The 15,819-nt window shown below is 53.3% G+C and overlaps 3 protein-coding genes across 3 annotated transcripts; 2 read left to right on the top strand and 1 right to left on the bottom strand.

Moving 5' to 3' along the window:
* Positions 1 to 104: 104 nt before the first annotated feature.
* On the top strand, positions 105 to 4,331 carry UHO2_07134 (uncharacterized protein; the record flags this gene model as incomplete). The annotated part of the gene is made up of 3 exons (XM_041558936.1): positions 105 to 1,083; positions 1,156 to 1,470; positions 1,573 to 4,331. The coding sequence occupies 3 exons, from the start codon at positions 105 to 107 to the stop codon at positions 4,329 to 4,331; spliced, it is 4,053 nt and encodes a 1,350-aa protein (XP_041414870.1).
* A 1,727-nt stretch (positions 4,332 to 6,058) lies between these two features.
* Positions 6,059 to 10,678, top strand: UHO2_07133 (uncharacterized protein; the record flags this gene model as incomplete). The annotated part of the gene is made up of 1 exon (XM_041558935.1): positions 6,059 to 10,678. The coding sequence occupies one exon, from the start codon at positions 6,059 to 6,061 to the stop codon at positions 10,676 to 10,678; it is 4,620 nt and encodes a 1,539-aa protein (XP_041414869.1).
* A 474-nt stretch (positions 10,679 to 11,152) lies between these two features.
* UHO2_07132 (uncharacterized protein) lies at positions 11,153 to 14,723 on the bottom strand (the record flags this gene model as incomplete). Its single annotated transcript, XM_041558934.1, has 2 exons — positions 11,153 to 14,547; positions 14,648 to 14,723. 2 exons carry the CDS (start codon positions 14,721 to 14,723, stop codon positions 11,153 to 11,155), a joined length of 3,471 nt encoding a protein of 1,156 aa, XP_041414868.1.
* Between the last annotated feature and the right edge of the window lie 1,096 nt (positions 14,724 to 15,819).

The following is a 15,819-nucleotide window of genomic DNA, read 5'->3' as shown; positions in this document are numbered from 1 at the left end:
TCTCTCCTACCATCATCATCAACCACTGGCTCCAACGCACTGACGACTGACTCCAACGCACTGACGAAGGACTTCAACTGATTAAGAGTCTGACACTCAACGCAATGCCGCCATCGACAAGAGCTGGACAGACGGGAAGGGGCGATGATGATCAAACGACCCCAAGCAACGGACAGGAGGAAGGATGGCTCACGCAGGTAGTCAGGATCCTCCAGCTGGCGAACCCAGCACTAACGGCCGAGGAAGCAATCGTACGAGCTATGGGTCTCATCAGCATTAGCAACCAGACCCCGCGCAGGGAAACCGAGAAGATCCCCAAGGAGGTGTCGAGCGCCATTGCGCACATCAAGAAGCTCAGCGACAGCAACTGGCACACTTGGGAACCTACCTTCATCGACTGCCTCCAAAGAGTACATAATGCGAAGGAGATACTGTATGGCACGGTAGCGCCTGGAAACGAGGAATACGACGAAGACTTGGATAAAGCCCTCGTGGGCCTCATCCACGCCTGCTGTGACAACAGTCCAGACAGCCGTATCGACACCTACACCGTCAGGGGAGTGGATGAAGAAGTCCAACTCGGTAGCACACTCTATGCCAAACTCAAGAAGGCACTAACGTTGAACGACGCTGTAAAGCGAGCAGGACTGCAGGATCGTATTCACACAGTGCGATTGCACAATCGAGACGTTGTCAGGCTAGGCAAGGAACTCGATTCGATCTGGAACGATGCGGCACGCCTGGGAAAGCGTTTCGACGAGGACCTCAAGAAATCAACTCTCTATCGCTGCACGGCCCAAGACTGGTTCTATGCCAACACCGTCGACGCACTGAAAACGGCCAGACCAGACTGTAAATATGACGAAGCCTACCACGCACTCGCCAAGAAACAGCAGGATGGTGAGGTCACCGGCCGTATTAGAGGAGCAGCAAGGGTTGCCACAAGTACGGACCAGGCGGAGCAAGGACCCAGAGGCAGGCGCGATCCTCGCAACCCCTCGGCCCCTCCAAAGTGCTACGCTTGTGGAGGACCTAACCACATTGCTCGAAACTGCACGAACACCAACAATAACCCCGCACCTAGTAGAGACGGACCCACCCCCAATCTGGCACAGGAAGTGAACCACTAGGAACTCGGGTGCACCTTTCTAGCAGTCGACAGGGGCGAGCGATCAGCATGCGACACCTGGATCATCGATTCAGGTGCAACCCATCATATGGTAAATGATGAGAGAATGCTGCTCACCTCAACGAACAAGGTCGGCCAAATCAGTACGGCAGGGGACGAAAAGCTTCAGGTGAAGGCTATAGGAGATGCCTCCCTTCGGGTTGGTGAGGCCACCATCCAACTATTGGATGTGCTTTATGTACCGAAACTGAATGCTAACTTATTGTCCGTACAAGGCTTGATCGAGAATGGTGCACGAGTAATCTTTGATGAGTTTGGAACTACCATAAAGCAGAACGATGGTACCCAAGTACAATTCAAAAGGGACAGAAGACAGGGCCACTTCAAAGTGCGAGGACAAGCACGGGTTTTGGAACTGGAGGAAACATGAGATGGCGTCCCAGAGGACAACCAGAACACAGGAAAACTAGATAATGCCCCAGAGGGCAATAAGGACATGAAGCATCGAGACAGCTACCTATGGCATGAGAGGTTCGGACACCCAGGACGAGACAAAACGAGACAAATCCGGGCCCATTACCTAGGTACCGACGAGGAAATGGAACATGAGTCGAAGCACTGCAACGCGTGCAGTCAAGGAAAACAGACTCGAGCACGGATGAGCCAATCAGAGTCAGAAAGAATGGAGGCACCATTAGAGCTGGTACACGTAGACCTGATGACAGATTTCAAAGGACATGCCAACTACCACTACGCACTAGTTGCTGTGGACGACTTCTCCTCTCTAATCTACGTGGAACCACTCTGCACAAAGAGTGCTGCACTCACGGCGCTGAGAAGGTGGATAGCCAGGATGGAACGGGCAACGGACAGGAAACTCAAAACACTCCGCAGCGACAATGGAGGAGAATGGTGCAGCATAGCAGCCGAAGACTGGCAAACTCAAGAGGGTTTTAAGTGGCAAAAGAGCGTCCCGGGGATCAGCGTCCAAAATGGACGGGCGGAGAGAGCAATCAGATCGGTCCAAGAAAAGATGCGCTCGATGCTGATTGGTCGAGCTTGCCCCAGAGAGTTGTGGCCGTACGCAATCACAGCAGCAGCACACGTGATGAACCTTACCCCGTCAGCCACCAAAACCATTCCCCACGAGGCCTTTTATGGAACCACCGCGCACAAGCTGGCCCAGCAACTGCGAGTCTTCGGATGCTTGGCATGGGTTCATGTTCAACAGAAGGACCAGCAAGGCAAGCATGGAGCTAGAGCAAAGCCAGCCATCATGATTGGGTATGACGACGAACACAAAGCATGGAAGTTTTGCAACCCGGACCAGCCTGCGTCAATTCAATGGAGCAACTCAGCAACGTTCCATGAGGACAAAGGATGGAGTGATCGCCAACAAGAGGCAGTCAGGCCCATGGTGACCGTGGAGGTCGAGGAGGAGGGTGTCACGCCAGCCATAGTAGAGGAGGAGACCAGATCAGAGACTGCAGTGGAGGATCTCCTACCAGCCGTAGACAGCACAGTGGGTGCCGCCAACACAGCAATACTGAACCTGGACCCAACGCTTGGGGAAGCAATGAATGGTGAGGACGCCCAGCTCTGGAAGGAGGCAATACGAAAGGAGCTAGAAGGACTTGAGGCAATGGGGACTTGGGAGGTGGTGCACCAACCACCAGGAGTACCACTTGTGGACTCTAAGGTTGTGCTTCGGCTGAAGCTTGATGCTGACGGTGTACCTGTTAAGCACAAAGCGCGACTGGTTGCAAGGGGCTTCACACAGAGAGAGGGGATCGACTACCAAGAAACCTTCTCTCCAGTAGCACCCCTCGGAGCGATCAGAGCCATCTTAGCACTAGCAGTGCAGAACAACTGGGAGGTACATGCTCTGGACATCACTATGGCTTACTTGAACTCCACGTTAAAGGAAGCAATCTACATGAAGCCGCCAGAAGGATCAGGAGTAGCACCTGGCAAGGTGTACAAGGTAGTCAAGGGCCTATATGGCCTAAAGCAGTCTGGGCGAGAATGGAATCAGGAGTTCGACAGGTCTTTGCGACGCATGGGATTCTTCCAGGTAGAGTGCGCTCCCTGTATCTACACCAAGGGACAGGGTGAAGATATGGCCATTGTGGTCATCTACGTCGATGATACATTAGTCATAGCACCACGGCTGGAAACGGTCCTAAAGGTTAAGAAGCAGATTGGTCAGAGATGGAAGATGGAAGATAGTGGTGAGGTCTCTCACTTCTTGGGCATCAAAATCAGTCGAGACCATGCGATGCGCACCATGACGATTGGTCAGTCAGGGTACATCGACCAAGTGCTGGCAAAGCACCTGGACAAACGTACGAAGCCAACCATGGTTCCAATGCAGAGCATACCGGAGGGAACCCTTGTCGCAAGCGCAGCACAACAGAAGGAGTATCCGGTGATTGTTGGCAAGCTGCTCTGGGTTGCCAACAGCACCCGGCCCGACCTTAGTCTCACCGTGGGTGTTCTCGCTAGGCACATGCGTGAACCATCGCAGGAGCATTATCAGGCAGCACAAAGGGTCTTACGCTACCTCGAAAGCACAAGGCAGGTTGGATTGGTTTATAGGGCAAGTGAGTCGCAAGAGCCACTGGTTGCACACAGCGATGCAAACTGGGCAAGCGATGCCACCATACAGAGAAGAAGCACATCGGGGTCAGTGGCATTAGTGTACGGGAATCCAGTAGCCTGGAAGTCAGCGACACAAAAATGCGTGTCATTGTCCGCTGTCGAGGCAGAGTTCATTGCAGCCACGGAAGCAACACGTGAGGTGCTCTTCCTCAAGCAACTGCTACGCTCAATTGGCATTGCCACAGGCACACCGACGGTCTACTCGGACAACACTGGTTGCATACAGGTTAGTAAGGACCCAGCACAGCACTGGAAGCTTAAGCACATCGACACCAAGTATCACTTCGTCCGTAACAACGTACAAGAGGGAAGGGTGCAGATCAAGTACGTAGACACCACAAGAAACTTGGCAGACGTACTCACGAAGCCCATTGGGAGGCAGGCAATGCAGCAAGCAAGATCTGGGCTACACCTGCAAATACCGGCAGCAGTGTACGGAACGGGGTCCCCGAGCTATGCGACAGTGTTGAAGAACGGAGGCCACACCTTGAAGCAACAGCATAATGAACAGGGTACATATGCTGTTGAGGGGGGGAGTTGAAGTAGATAAAGCCGCACAAAGCGTGGAGACAGTGAAGGTAGTGCTTACGGCCGAGTAAAAGGCCTGAACATCTTAGCACAGACCACATGTGTCACAACCTACTCAAGGCAAATGCTTTGTTATGCTCCGCAGTCAATGCGGCTCTCCGCCGCTCTTCTTTTGTATATATAGACTCCTAGCTCTCTCGCTCTCTCTCTCTCTCCTACCATCATCATCAACCACTGGCTCCAACGCACTGACGAAGGACTTCAACTTGGTGTGCGTGTGTGCGTGTGCGTGTGCGTGTGCGTGTTGGTTGGGTCAATAATCTCTGTGTGGCTTTTGGAGGAGGCGCGTCTTCTCGCTCGCTTTGGCTTCGCTTGACGTTGGTCATCGGCTTAGCCGCGTACCGTTCATTCTGCCCTCGCTCTGAGCTTGTCCTCCAATCTTGTCCTCTGCTTCTCACACTAAAGTAAGCATTTGGCGCACAGGCTGAATAGACTTTCGCATGGCCCGAATGCGCTCCGGTGCGTGTGTTCGAACCTTCAGGACTAACTTCAAGGTTGGAATAAAAAATAAAACGATATACTTTTTGACAACTCGAGTCGCCGTTGAGCTTGTTTCAGCGCTGTGTTTTATTCTCAGAGGAAGAGCTGTCAGTTGAGACACTCATTGTGGAGGCAACCGCTTGAAAACGGTGAGCAACCCTACCATAAAGTCACAGTCCTGCCAACACTCTTCGGCGCATCACATCCGCGCAATGCCTTCTGCGATCTTCATTACCAACACTGCTCCAGTAGACAAAGGCTGCTACTGTTGTTGGGCGTAGCATAACTACAGTGTCGGCGGACACGCTTCGCATTCATCTGCAGCGAAGGTCATCAGAAAATGAACGAGAAACATTTATAAAAAAAAAAAAAAAAAAAAAAAAAAAAAACTTAATTTAAATAATTGATAAAATGTATAGACGAACAGGGCTAAATCCCCCGTTTCGCTGCTTGGCTAGGAGAAGGAATGAGCCATGGCAGAAAAAACAAAAACAAAAACAAAAACAAAAAGAAAGAGAGAGAGAGAGAGAGACTGGCACCGAAAAGGAGAAAGTGGGAAGAGTGACAGAAACTATTGGCAATCTCATCTCTGGCTCACCGACGCCCGACTCTTCTCAGCCATTCTGCCTGATTCTGCTGCTGTTGCTTTCCTTGTCCAAAGGGATTAGCAACTTCGGCAAGACCGCAATTTGAGAAGCCGTCAAGCACATCTCCTCTCGTCGTCGATCAGCCTTTCCCTTACCACCACCCTTCTTATCCTTCCCATCACCCTTTAGATCGCTCTGTCAAGGGCTCGGCACACTTTCGACATCATTGTCGAAGCACAGCTGGCTCGTTCCCGACTATCCTCATCTCGATCTTTTGGCGTGCACGCATTCGGTTGCAGTGTCGCTGCTTTGTCTCATTCGCCAGCTTCATTCAAGATCGCCCTCATCCCCACCGTCGGCACTTGCGTGCATTCTTGTTTCTCTACATAATCGGCAATTCCGCATCCTTGGTCATATTGCTCAGACTATATACAATCGCTGCGACCTCCACAGAGCTTCCCACGCATCCGCTAATCAACTCACATCGCTCAGCCTTTAAGCGCCGAATTGCAGAGCTCAGCCTGACTACAGCATCGCCACACGCTCCTCCCTCTGATATCTTTTCCTTCCATACTCTATTCGCTGCCGCCTTCTCCCAGCCCTTCGCTATCGCATGCCATCAACTCCGCATGGCGCCAACGGTATCAGCTACAATCATCATGTGACTCAATCTAGTCAGCCAAATCCTTCTTCTCGGTCTGCAACAGCTAACAACACAAACATGTCTTCCAACGCCAATGTTATGCATCCTTCATCGCCATCTGCCGCTCTCTCAGCCCAGCAGTCCCTCGGAAAGGATAAGCATCTGCTCACCTCACCTCATAAGCTCAACATTGGCGTACCTCCAGCTACGACTCCAAAGACGCATCAGAGCTTGAATGCATCTACAAACGGCCAGCAAGGTCACCAGCACCAGCCACCTCATCACAATGGCGCCGCTAACGGCACTCTTACGGCCGATGCCAAAGGCAAGCAAAGACAGGTGGACCCCATCCAGAACATCCCCTTAGTACAGCTCGAGCAGGAGTTACCGCTAGAGGAGACTGATCTCGTCTCGCTCGCAGCATTGGTCGAGAGGCTGGCAAACTACGGCTACGAATCACTTCAGAACCTTGCAGAGACATTGCCGTCACTACCGTCTTCCTCCAAACGTGCAAAGATCTTCAACACAGCTCTCGATGTCCGCAAGCAGTTCATCAAGCTTCTTGTTCTTTCACGCTGGTCCAAAGATGTCACCGACCTGCAAAAGGCACGCAACATCATTGCGCTTCTCTCCGAACAGCAGTGGCAGCATGAAGACGTGTTTGCTGGTCTCACTGACATTCGCAAGATCTTGCCCAATGCTCGCATGAGAAACGCTGACCTCCCCACCGCTATCGATGTTCTGCAGACTGGCACCTACCGACGACTGCCGTCCAGCATCAAGGACATGGCCGTCGCACCAAAGCCTTTCACAGACAAGCAAGCGCTTGCCATTGTCGCACGACTCGAAGATGCCCTTCGCACACGCATGGCTTGTCGCGAATACATTCCCGCGCCTCTCTCCGACTATTCGATACGAGATGGCCAGGTTCACTTTCGTGTACAGGGTCTCTTTGAGGCTGCGCTCACCGCTAGCAGCGGAGGTCGGGACGAGGAAGCAGATTCGCATGTCCAGTCTGCGATGTCAGGGGCCGACGAAGCCGCTACCATTGGTGACGCCAGTGTCGAGGACAGGTGGTGGTTGCTCGACCTCAGCTTTGACGTCACTCCGACTGGCTCATGTGCAGCCTCTAGCTCGCGCATGTTTCCGAAGAAGCCCAAGAAAGCCTACCGAGAGCGTTTGCGTATTTGGGGTGACCAGGAGCTGGCGCCAAGACCGCAGGTTCAGAGCTCGGACGAAGCCAAGACAGAACAGACTGATGTAGCCCCGCAGCAGGCAGACCTAGCCGAAGAGCCGAAAGGAGCAGAAGAGGATCAAGACAAAGTGCAAAACTCCGACCCGACAGTTGCATCAACAGAAGCCGCCCAGGACGGACAAACAGATAGAAAAGAAAGTAAAGAACGTGACGCATCCTTACTGAGGCTCTTCGCTTTCTTGCAAGAGCGCTCCCTCCATTATCAGATGGACATTTTGCAGCATCAAGCTTACGCTCTATGTCGTCTCAACTGGGGCTCAAACCTGCGCATCGAGACCGGCGAACGTCCTCGAAGGCTCACTGTTCACTACTGGACCCAGGCGCAGGGAGCCACCGGTGCAGCGCAGAAGGTCGACAGCCCCGCTGCGGGAGGCAGTGTTCAAATCACCATTGTCGATCTGCCGGATCATGCAGGCGCTGCCAAGACTCTCGCTACCTTGTTCGACGACGATGAACATCAAACAGATCAGGCCCGACCTGTCAAACCGACCACGGTGAAACGAAGAGGCTTGCAGGTCACGTGGGATGCCCACTCAAGCATTCTCGCAGACTCAACCACATCCGACCTTTCCATTTCTCCGCACAGTCTCGACATTGAGGCGCTTCTCAGCTTAGTCATTAAGCGACACACAGCCGCCCTGTTGCGCAATCTGCAGCGACGCATACTGGTCAGTGATCATCCGCTCTCACGCCTGCTACGCCCAGAAGACTGCACCCTTTGTGTCGAGGATGCGCAAAGGCAAGGCGACGAGTTCTCGACCGCAACAGAGATGACAGAAACCAGCTTCCTTCAGATCGAGCTCCGTGGCAGCGATCGTCAACGGGCAGGCAGAGCGAAGCAAGGTAGCATGTCTGCCATGCCTCCTCTCCGCCTCAGCGTCGACCCCGTCACAGGCCGCATCCTCCTCGACTCGGAGCCAGCCCGGGTCTCGACGGACATAGCTGTTCGAGCTGGGCCGCAACAGTCTGCAAGCTTTACTGCCTCAATCCTTTCAACGCGTCCCACATTTGCACGTCTCGCCGAGGCTTCGGATCGCATCAATGGGTCCATCGACGCGCTCTTCGACGTTCTCTACAAACTCGAGGTCTTTGCTCGTGTCGAGGAGTGGGAGAGAATGGCTTCCTATCTTGGCTTGCGTACTGTGCGCAAGCTCAATCTGCGGCCTCAGGACTTGACAAAGTTTGGACCCTCTACATCCCCAGAGACAGCGCCGAAGCTCTTCATTCCCTTGCGCAACAGCTTTCCCGGCTACTTTCTGGCTCTGCAGCCGTCAGAGTTGGCAGGCGCAAGCATTGGTTTGGTCTATGTAGTGCAGATGATGGACGCTACAGGTGCGCCATCGTTGACTGTTCAGTCCATCGAATGGTTGGATAGAACCAAGATCGCCAGTACTTCGAAAGCCGAACGAGGTTTCAAGAACAACGATCTGGCAATCGCAGCTGAAATTGGTCAAAAACGCAAAGCTACAGGAGTTCAAGACGGCACAATGACTGACGTCGCTTCTAGTATCGGAACCAAGGACCTCACGATGGAAGAGCTTGCAGACGTTCACTCGTACTGTATCGCTCTCGTCTCCTACTTCCGTGTAGAGCAGCAGCTGCGCATGCGAGGCATCCCGTACTTACACGTTGGCAGCAATACCGCCAGGTCGGCTCCACCAGCAAAGCGTCAACGACGGATCGCAGCACCTGCAGGCGCTGGTGCGCAAGCTGACGTGCGCGACAATGGTCTTTTCGAGGATGACGAAGATCCTAGCGGCGGCACAGCTCCAGGCGACGACGGAGGTGCTGATGCCAGTCCGACACATGATGGGCACGACGCAAGCGAGCAAGCGACGGCCGACTCGCGCGTTGGTACCTTGGTGCCGACCCTCTGCCTCCGTGCCACAGATTTGCTCGGTTCTGCAAAAGCACATCTCACCAAACCCAACATCTCGCTGCGTGTCCGCAAATGGGACGACACTGACGCATGCTGCGTGCAGGTGCTCGTCAAACTCCGTATGAAGTCTGGGCGCTTCCGACAGCTGCACGAGGTTGTGGCGTACGCAACCACTTCGGACCAGCATTCTACATCTCCAGCGACTTGGATCGATTTTGACGATGAGACAGCGTTGTTGACTCTGTCGACGCGCGACCTGGACAACTGCATCCCTATCTTTTATACGCAGTGGGAACGCATCATGCGAATGGTACAGCTCACACGAGAAGTCCTCAACGCCAGCCGAGCATGGCAGCTGCGTGCACTGCGGTCTCGGATCAGCTGCAAGAAGCCGTCTGAGATCGTAGAGTTGCGACGATTTGACTTTGACGTGGTCCTTTTCTCTTACGGGACTATCAAAGTGGACGACCTAGAGCGCAAGCTTTTGGCCCACGTGAGATGGCAGGACGCCAAGATGGAGATGGCGCCGTATACCAACACGCCTATGGCCCAGAGTGGTGGCTACATCCTCGAGTTCGGCTCTATTCCGACAAGCGAGATTGATGCTTTAGACAAAGTTAGAGATGATGCAGATGCACCCAGCGCCGCTGGGGCGACAACTACAGCTGTTCAGCGAGAAGATGCGGTCTCGCAATGGTTCCACGACGCTCACGCTTCAGCCAATCCGCACTATACAATGGCATTCGAACTCCGGCGCACCGTCAACATAGCAGCCCGCTCAGCAGCCATGAGCGCAATGGTGCAGCCTCAGCTGGAACGCTTGGTTTGGAAAGGGTTCTTCAAACTTCTGCAAGACACGTTGCCTCTAGTACGAGAGATTGCGCCCTTGACGCAGAAGTGCTTGAGCGATCCGGAGGTGCCTGAGGTCGAGATCAAAGATGCAACTTGGTTCAGGTTGCGGTTCCAAGATCGGTACGCGCTGGACTTGAGGTTGGCCACACGATCGAGGTTGGTTGCGTCGGATGCTTCGCGGCCGTTATTCCGAAGCGAGTCACAGGATGCGTCTAAAGGTCTGAATGCCGCAGAGCGCACAGAGCAGAGCAAAGATGGTCTTTTCTCTGGCTCTGACCTGCTCAACAATCTCGTTGCTGGCAAACCTGGCACAACCGACACCAATGTCACAAGGCCGAAGGCAAAGAAGCGCACGGATCTTTCGGCAGCAATGCAGTTCCAACCGATCCCCAACATGGATTCTGTCCTACGCAAGATTCACACTTGGCTACGAACTTCTGAAGATGGCGAAGCGGGACAGCAACGCGTATGGGATCTCCGTCGAGCGTTGCTCATCTCTCTTGCTCCGTTGGACTATGACAAACCAGATGGATTGGTAGGCAAGATTCTGCCTAAATTGGTCGAGATGGTTCGTGCTGAGATCGGGGCTGCTAGCGGAGAGTGATGCCATATGGAAGCCTGATTAAGCCCTGCAATCTTGATACTTTCTTGTAGCCATACAGAGCGCATTAGAAGAGTAACGTCCCACCTGCTTGTTCCTCATCGTACTGATGCCTGCGTGAAAGGATTCGATGTCGACACAGCGATGAAAAGGTCAGGCTGGGTTTCTTTGTGAATTTTTTCACCAAACAAAGCTGTAGCAGACACTGAGAGTTGGAAAGGTGGGTTCAACTTGCGCGAATGCTCGAGTGTGCAGGAGAAGTTTTAAGGAGGTCAAACGTTGAAATCGCAGATAGACAAAGTCAAGAGCAGATCTCGACATGACATCTCGATCAGGCCAAGGTAAGAAGGTATGAAAGAGCGACTAAAAAGAAATTGCAAAACTGTGTAGGATAACAAGACCTGACCTTATAGAGCTAATTAAGAAAAGAGTGTGAATATCAAAATAAATAAATGAATGAATAAAAAGCACTATCACTTAAAAGTCAACACCAAGTAGCGCAGTTCCAGCTGGACTTCTCTCCAAGCTTTGAATTTGCCTTGCGTGCCATCCGTCAGACTGCAATCTGGCATGCAAACTGCCTTCATCTTGATGAGAGGGATTTACACCTGGGCTGATGGCTGTTCGGTTCCTCCTTTGCCTTTGTGATACTGGCAATGCTCGTTGCTGTTGCTGTTGAGCGCCAGAGGAGGAGGGTCGAAGCAAGTTGGGCTCGCGTCGGATGACGTTTGCTGGTGCCGTAGATGGGCGGGCTGCTGAACGCGATTGACCTTGACCAAAGACTAAGTTGGAAGCTTCAGTCAATGTTCGCGGTTGAGGAGGTTGAGGAGTTTGAGAAGGTTGAGAAGGTTGAGGAGGTTGAGCGGGGTAAGGCGATGTGGGAGGGTAAGAGGTCTCCTTCTCTCCACAGTCAGGAGAGATGGATCGCAAGTCTCCATCGCGTTGAACCTGACCTTCTTCCGTGATGACATCGTCCATGGTGTGAACTAATCGACCATCTCGTGATTGCTGAGCAGCTTCCTGACCCTGAATGAAACGACGAACGCCAAGAGAGCTGTTCATGTTGTTACCACCTGCAACGCTCGAACCTGAGACAGAGGGAACAGGTTTACGGCTCGACATGCTATCAGCGCGCGAAAGAGGACCGTCGTTGAGCTGCCTCATCTCATGATCCTCGTTGGTCTGACGGGATCGCGAAGAGGTAATCGATTGACGGCGACCGGGTGAAAGCGCGGTAGTACCATCAGCTCTCCTCTGCTGGTACTGCTGCTGTTGCTGCTCGTATTGCTCAAATCCATCTTCCTTCGACCCACGACGAGCTCCATTACCCCATCGTTTGGTACTGGGCAAGACGCTGAACTTGTTAGTAATGGGCGAAGCAGGGTTGTCGTCAGAAGAGAACTTGGAGCTGGTCTCGAGCTTGTCATCGTCATCGCTACCCGCGTACTTTTTGGTGTTGAAGCGACCGGCAGAGATGAATGATTCCTTGTGCGAGATGCGGCGAGGCGAAGCTGCTTCGAAGAGACCCTTCTCTTCAGCCTCGGACTGGAGGGAAGAGGGGTACCTGCGACGCATCTCGAGGATGACCTCGTGCTCAAAGTCATCAGCCTGACGACCGCGGAGAAGCATCATCTGCGACTTGGAAAAAAGAGTGTAGGGAACAAAGACGAAGGGAGTAGCCGAGTTGGGCTTGTCCGTAGGCACAACCTCGGAGACGGCGTGCTGGCCTTCGGAAGCCGAGTACGAGGCGGGCATAGTGCGAGCCTCAGGCAAGACAGCTTGAACCAAGATCATCTCGGCGGGAGCAGTAGAATCGTCAAGGCTGGAAGGCACCTCAAGAACCTCGGCGCTGATGCGAGCAGTCTGGCAGATCTTGGGGTAGAAGCGGACCGAGTTGTGCAAAGCGTCAAGAGCAATGAAGAGAGCAGTCTGGAACTGAATCATGAGCTCGACAGCCTCCTGTTCGGCCTCGTTCTCCTGGTTGTCAGCAACGTTGACGGAGGAGATGGACTGAAGGTACTTGCGACGTTCACCAGAGCGGATCGACTCGCGCTCGCAGACCTTCATGGCGTCCTCCATGGTAGCTTGATCGAGCGAGCCAAGGAAGGTCTTCATCTCTGGCGTGATGCACTGAACGTCCGGCAGACGGTAGGCAGGGATCTGGTGACGAGCAAAGTTGTAGACAAGCACATCCAGACCACCCTCCTTGCTAGTCGATGCGCGAACGCCAAAGAGACCACAGTAGACTCCTCCAGGCTGAACGACAGGACGAGTACCACGCTTGGCGTAAACCTTGAGCGAGTCAAGCAAAGGCTCCATCTCGTCCTTCTGCACTGCGACACGGTCGGCAAGCACACCAGCAAGGAAACGAGTCTCGGTCATGCGGTAACCCATCTGCCGGAAACGCTCGGTGGAAGCGGCCGAGTTAGGAAGCTCGCGAACAAGGAACAACATGGCACCTTCCTCCTGGTCATTACCCTCACCAAAGATGGAAGGAACAGGACCGTTGATGGAGCTCTCGTCATCGGCAAACTGGCGGGAAGGGGTGAACTTGTCAGGGATGAGGTTGTTAGGGTTGCTGCTGTTTCCCTCGCTACGAGTTCCAGTGGGCAAGACGTGGTCGTAGAGAACTCCGATCTCCTCGAAAGGAATGTCGAGCTCGTGAGCAAGGTGGTAAGCAGCGTCAATGAAGCGGTCACGGAAGTCAGCCAAGCTCTGAGGTCCCTTGCGTCGGTCATCGGAGATGTCGAGGGATCGTCGGCCCTGAGCGATCATCTTCTTGCCACGACTCTTCCAAAGGGCCTCGTTGCTCTGAGCGTTCTGGGACTCAGCAGCGAAGCGAGAAGTGATGGCGCGGAGCCAAGGGCTGATGATCGCCCAGTCCCACGAGAGCGAGTAGAGCCATTGGAAGGTAGGCTGACGGTTGTCAAGGGCATCCAAGATGTCACGGGTGTTGACATCGGTCTCGATGATCATGAGAGGCATGGTACCGTCAGGCTTGACGAGGAGACGACCCTGTTTGTCAAAGGTGGCAGAGCAGACGACAACCTTTTTGGACTTTCTTCGTGCGTCACGAACGATAAGCATGTCCGAGACGGCAATGAAGATGGAGAAGCAGATGATGACGAAACACATGCAGCCGATGGCGATAACGAGAATGTTGTTGCGCTGACGACCGATGAGCAAGCTGATCTCGTTCATACCGGTGATGGTAGAAGCCTTGACCTTGTAGCTGGTACCCCAGACACCGATGTAGTGCATGCCCGAGACGGCAGCAGCAAGAACAAAGGCGCAGATCATACGCTTCCACCACGAGTCTTCCCACTGGGAGCGGAACTTGAAGAAGCCAGTAAGGGCGACAGTAGAGGCGACACAGGCGACAACGATCGAGATGGTGACAAGGGTAGGGCTGTAGCTGACCGCGTAGTTGGTCTTGAGGGAAGCCGAGTAGTGCATAAGACTGACAATGAGACCGGTCAAGACACCGGAGATGGTGGTTCGGATGAAGCTGAAAGAGATGGCAGCGTCGACGATGAAGAAGGCGGCGTGAAGAGCAATGATGGGAACGAAAAGACTGAGAACGGTGAAACCAGGGTCGACCTTGATGTACCAGTTGACGCCAGCGACGGGACGAAGACTCATGTGCATGCCAATGAAGTGCATACCCCAAATACCGACGGCAGCCATGGTGGTAGCAGCGAGCGAGAGAAGGAAGATGTTCTTTTTACCCTTGTTGGAGGTACGCTTGCCGAGAACGAGAAGAGTCGAATAGGAACCGAGAGCGGAAACAGCAATCGAAGCCACGACGATACCGGGGTTGAAACGCTGTGGAATGCGGTGTGTGACATAGTACTCTGCCACGGCAGTGAGGTCTGTGGAAGCGAAGAGTAATAGAAAGCAAGCTCAGTAGGGTTGCAATCGCGGAGAGGTGAGGGCAGGGCTTAAGCCAATTTCAGGCTGAACGCTACTTACTATTCGGGTTGATGCCAGCAGGCAAAACGGGCTCCATGTAGAGCCCGCGTGGAACGAGCTGGTGAAGACGGTCCATTGTGTAAGTGTAGGTGTGTGCGCCTGGAAGTGGCTGCTTAGGTCTAGCGTGGGAACTGCTCTTCCGTGGTTGTCGCTCAGAGACGGAGGAAAGCTCTAGGCCGTAGTGGAGCTCCTTCTAGTCCAATCTAAGGAGGAGTTGTGCACCCGATGGCGATCAGTATTGTTGCAATTATTACCAAGTGCAGAGTGAGTCCGTGTGATGGCGGAGCAGATCGAGCGGAAGACGAGAGGCGGTGTAAGTGAAGTTGGTGGTTGTAGGATCGAGTCGCGAATGAAAAGAAAAGGTGAGGTCAGGGAAAAAGGTCAGGGAAGAAGGTCAGGGAAAAAGGTCGGGAAGGTCGGGAGGGTCGGAGCGATGATGGTTGGGCACGACGAGAAGGAGGAGAGGGTGGTGGAGAAGGGACAGGCAAGTAAGAGGGGGACGCAGTGATGGCGGTTGTTCCACAGAAGCCTTTTGTAGTGGAGAGACGAAAAGGAACGATTGACAGCGGGGTGGCTAAAAAAAAAAGGGCGACAGGCAGACAGAGAGCGGAAGAGGAGAGGCAGAGAAGTAATGGACCGGCCAGCAGCTCAGCACTACTGTCGATTGCAGATGACAAGGCAACGCGAAGGATTGGAGAGAGTGAGTGAATGAATGGGTGAATGGGTGAACTAACACGCCGGAAACGTCTGGAGAGAGGAAGCAAGACAAAGTGCAGCCTAGCCGGCTGTGTAATTGCTGGCGGAGAGGCAAACTGACAGAACGGAAGAGAAAAGGAGAAAAGAGTGTGAAGAATCGATTGAAAGATCTGCCAACACACTCCTCCTACACACTCCTACACACTCCTACACACTGGTTGATGAGAGCAGCGACAGAGAGAGGAGAGAGAGAGGATGAAGAGTGGGTTTGTCACCACTTGGATTCGACTAGACTCATTTTGCACACAATATCGCTGTGGAACTGTCTAGATTTCACCGCAGACTGCGAATTCGAGGAGAAAGCAGGGAATAAGAACAAAAAAAAAAAAAAAAGAAAAAAAAAAAGCCACACAAAAAGCACAGACAACAGTCTGGCCCTCGTTTACAGAAATGTGCATATAGCGGCAGATGAGGAA

The sequence above is a fragment of the Ustilago hordei genome (assembly GCF_900519145.1).
Source record: "Ustilago hordei strain Uho2 genome assembly, contig: UHO2_contig_24, whole genome shotgun sequence".
In the NCBI taxonomy this organism is placed as follows: domain Eukaryota; kingdom Fungi; phylum Basidiomycota; class Ustilaginomycetes; order Ustilaginales; family Ustilaginaceae; genus Ustilago; species Ustilago hordei.
Note: the sequence above shows the minus strand (reverse complement) of the source record. Positions and strands in the feature narration are given on the sequence as shown.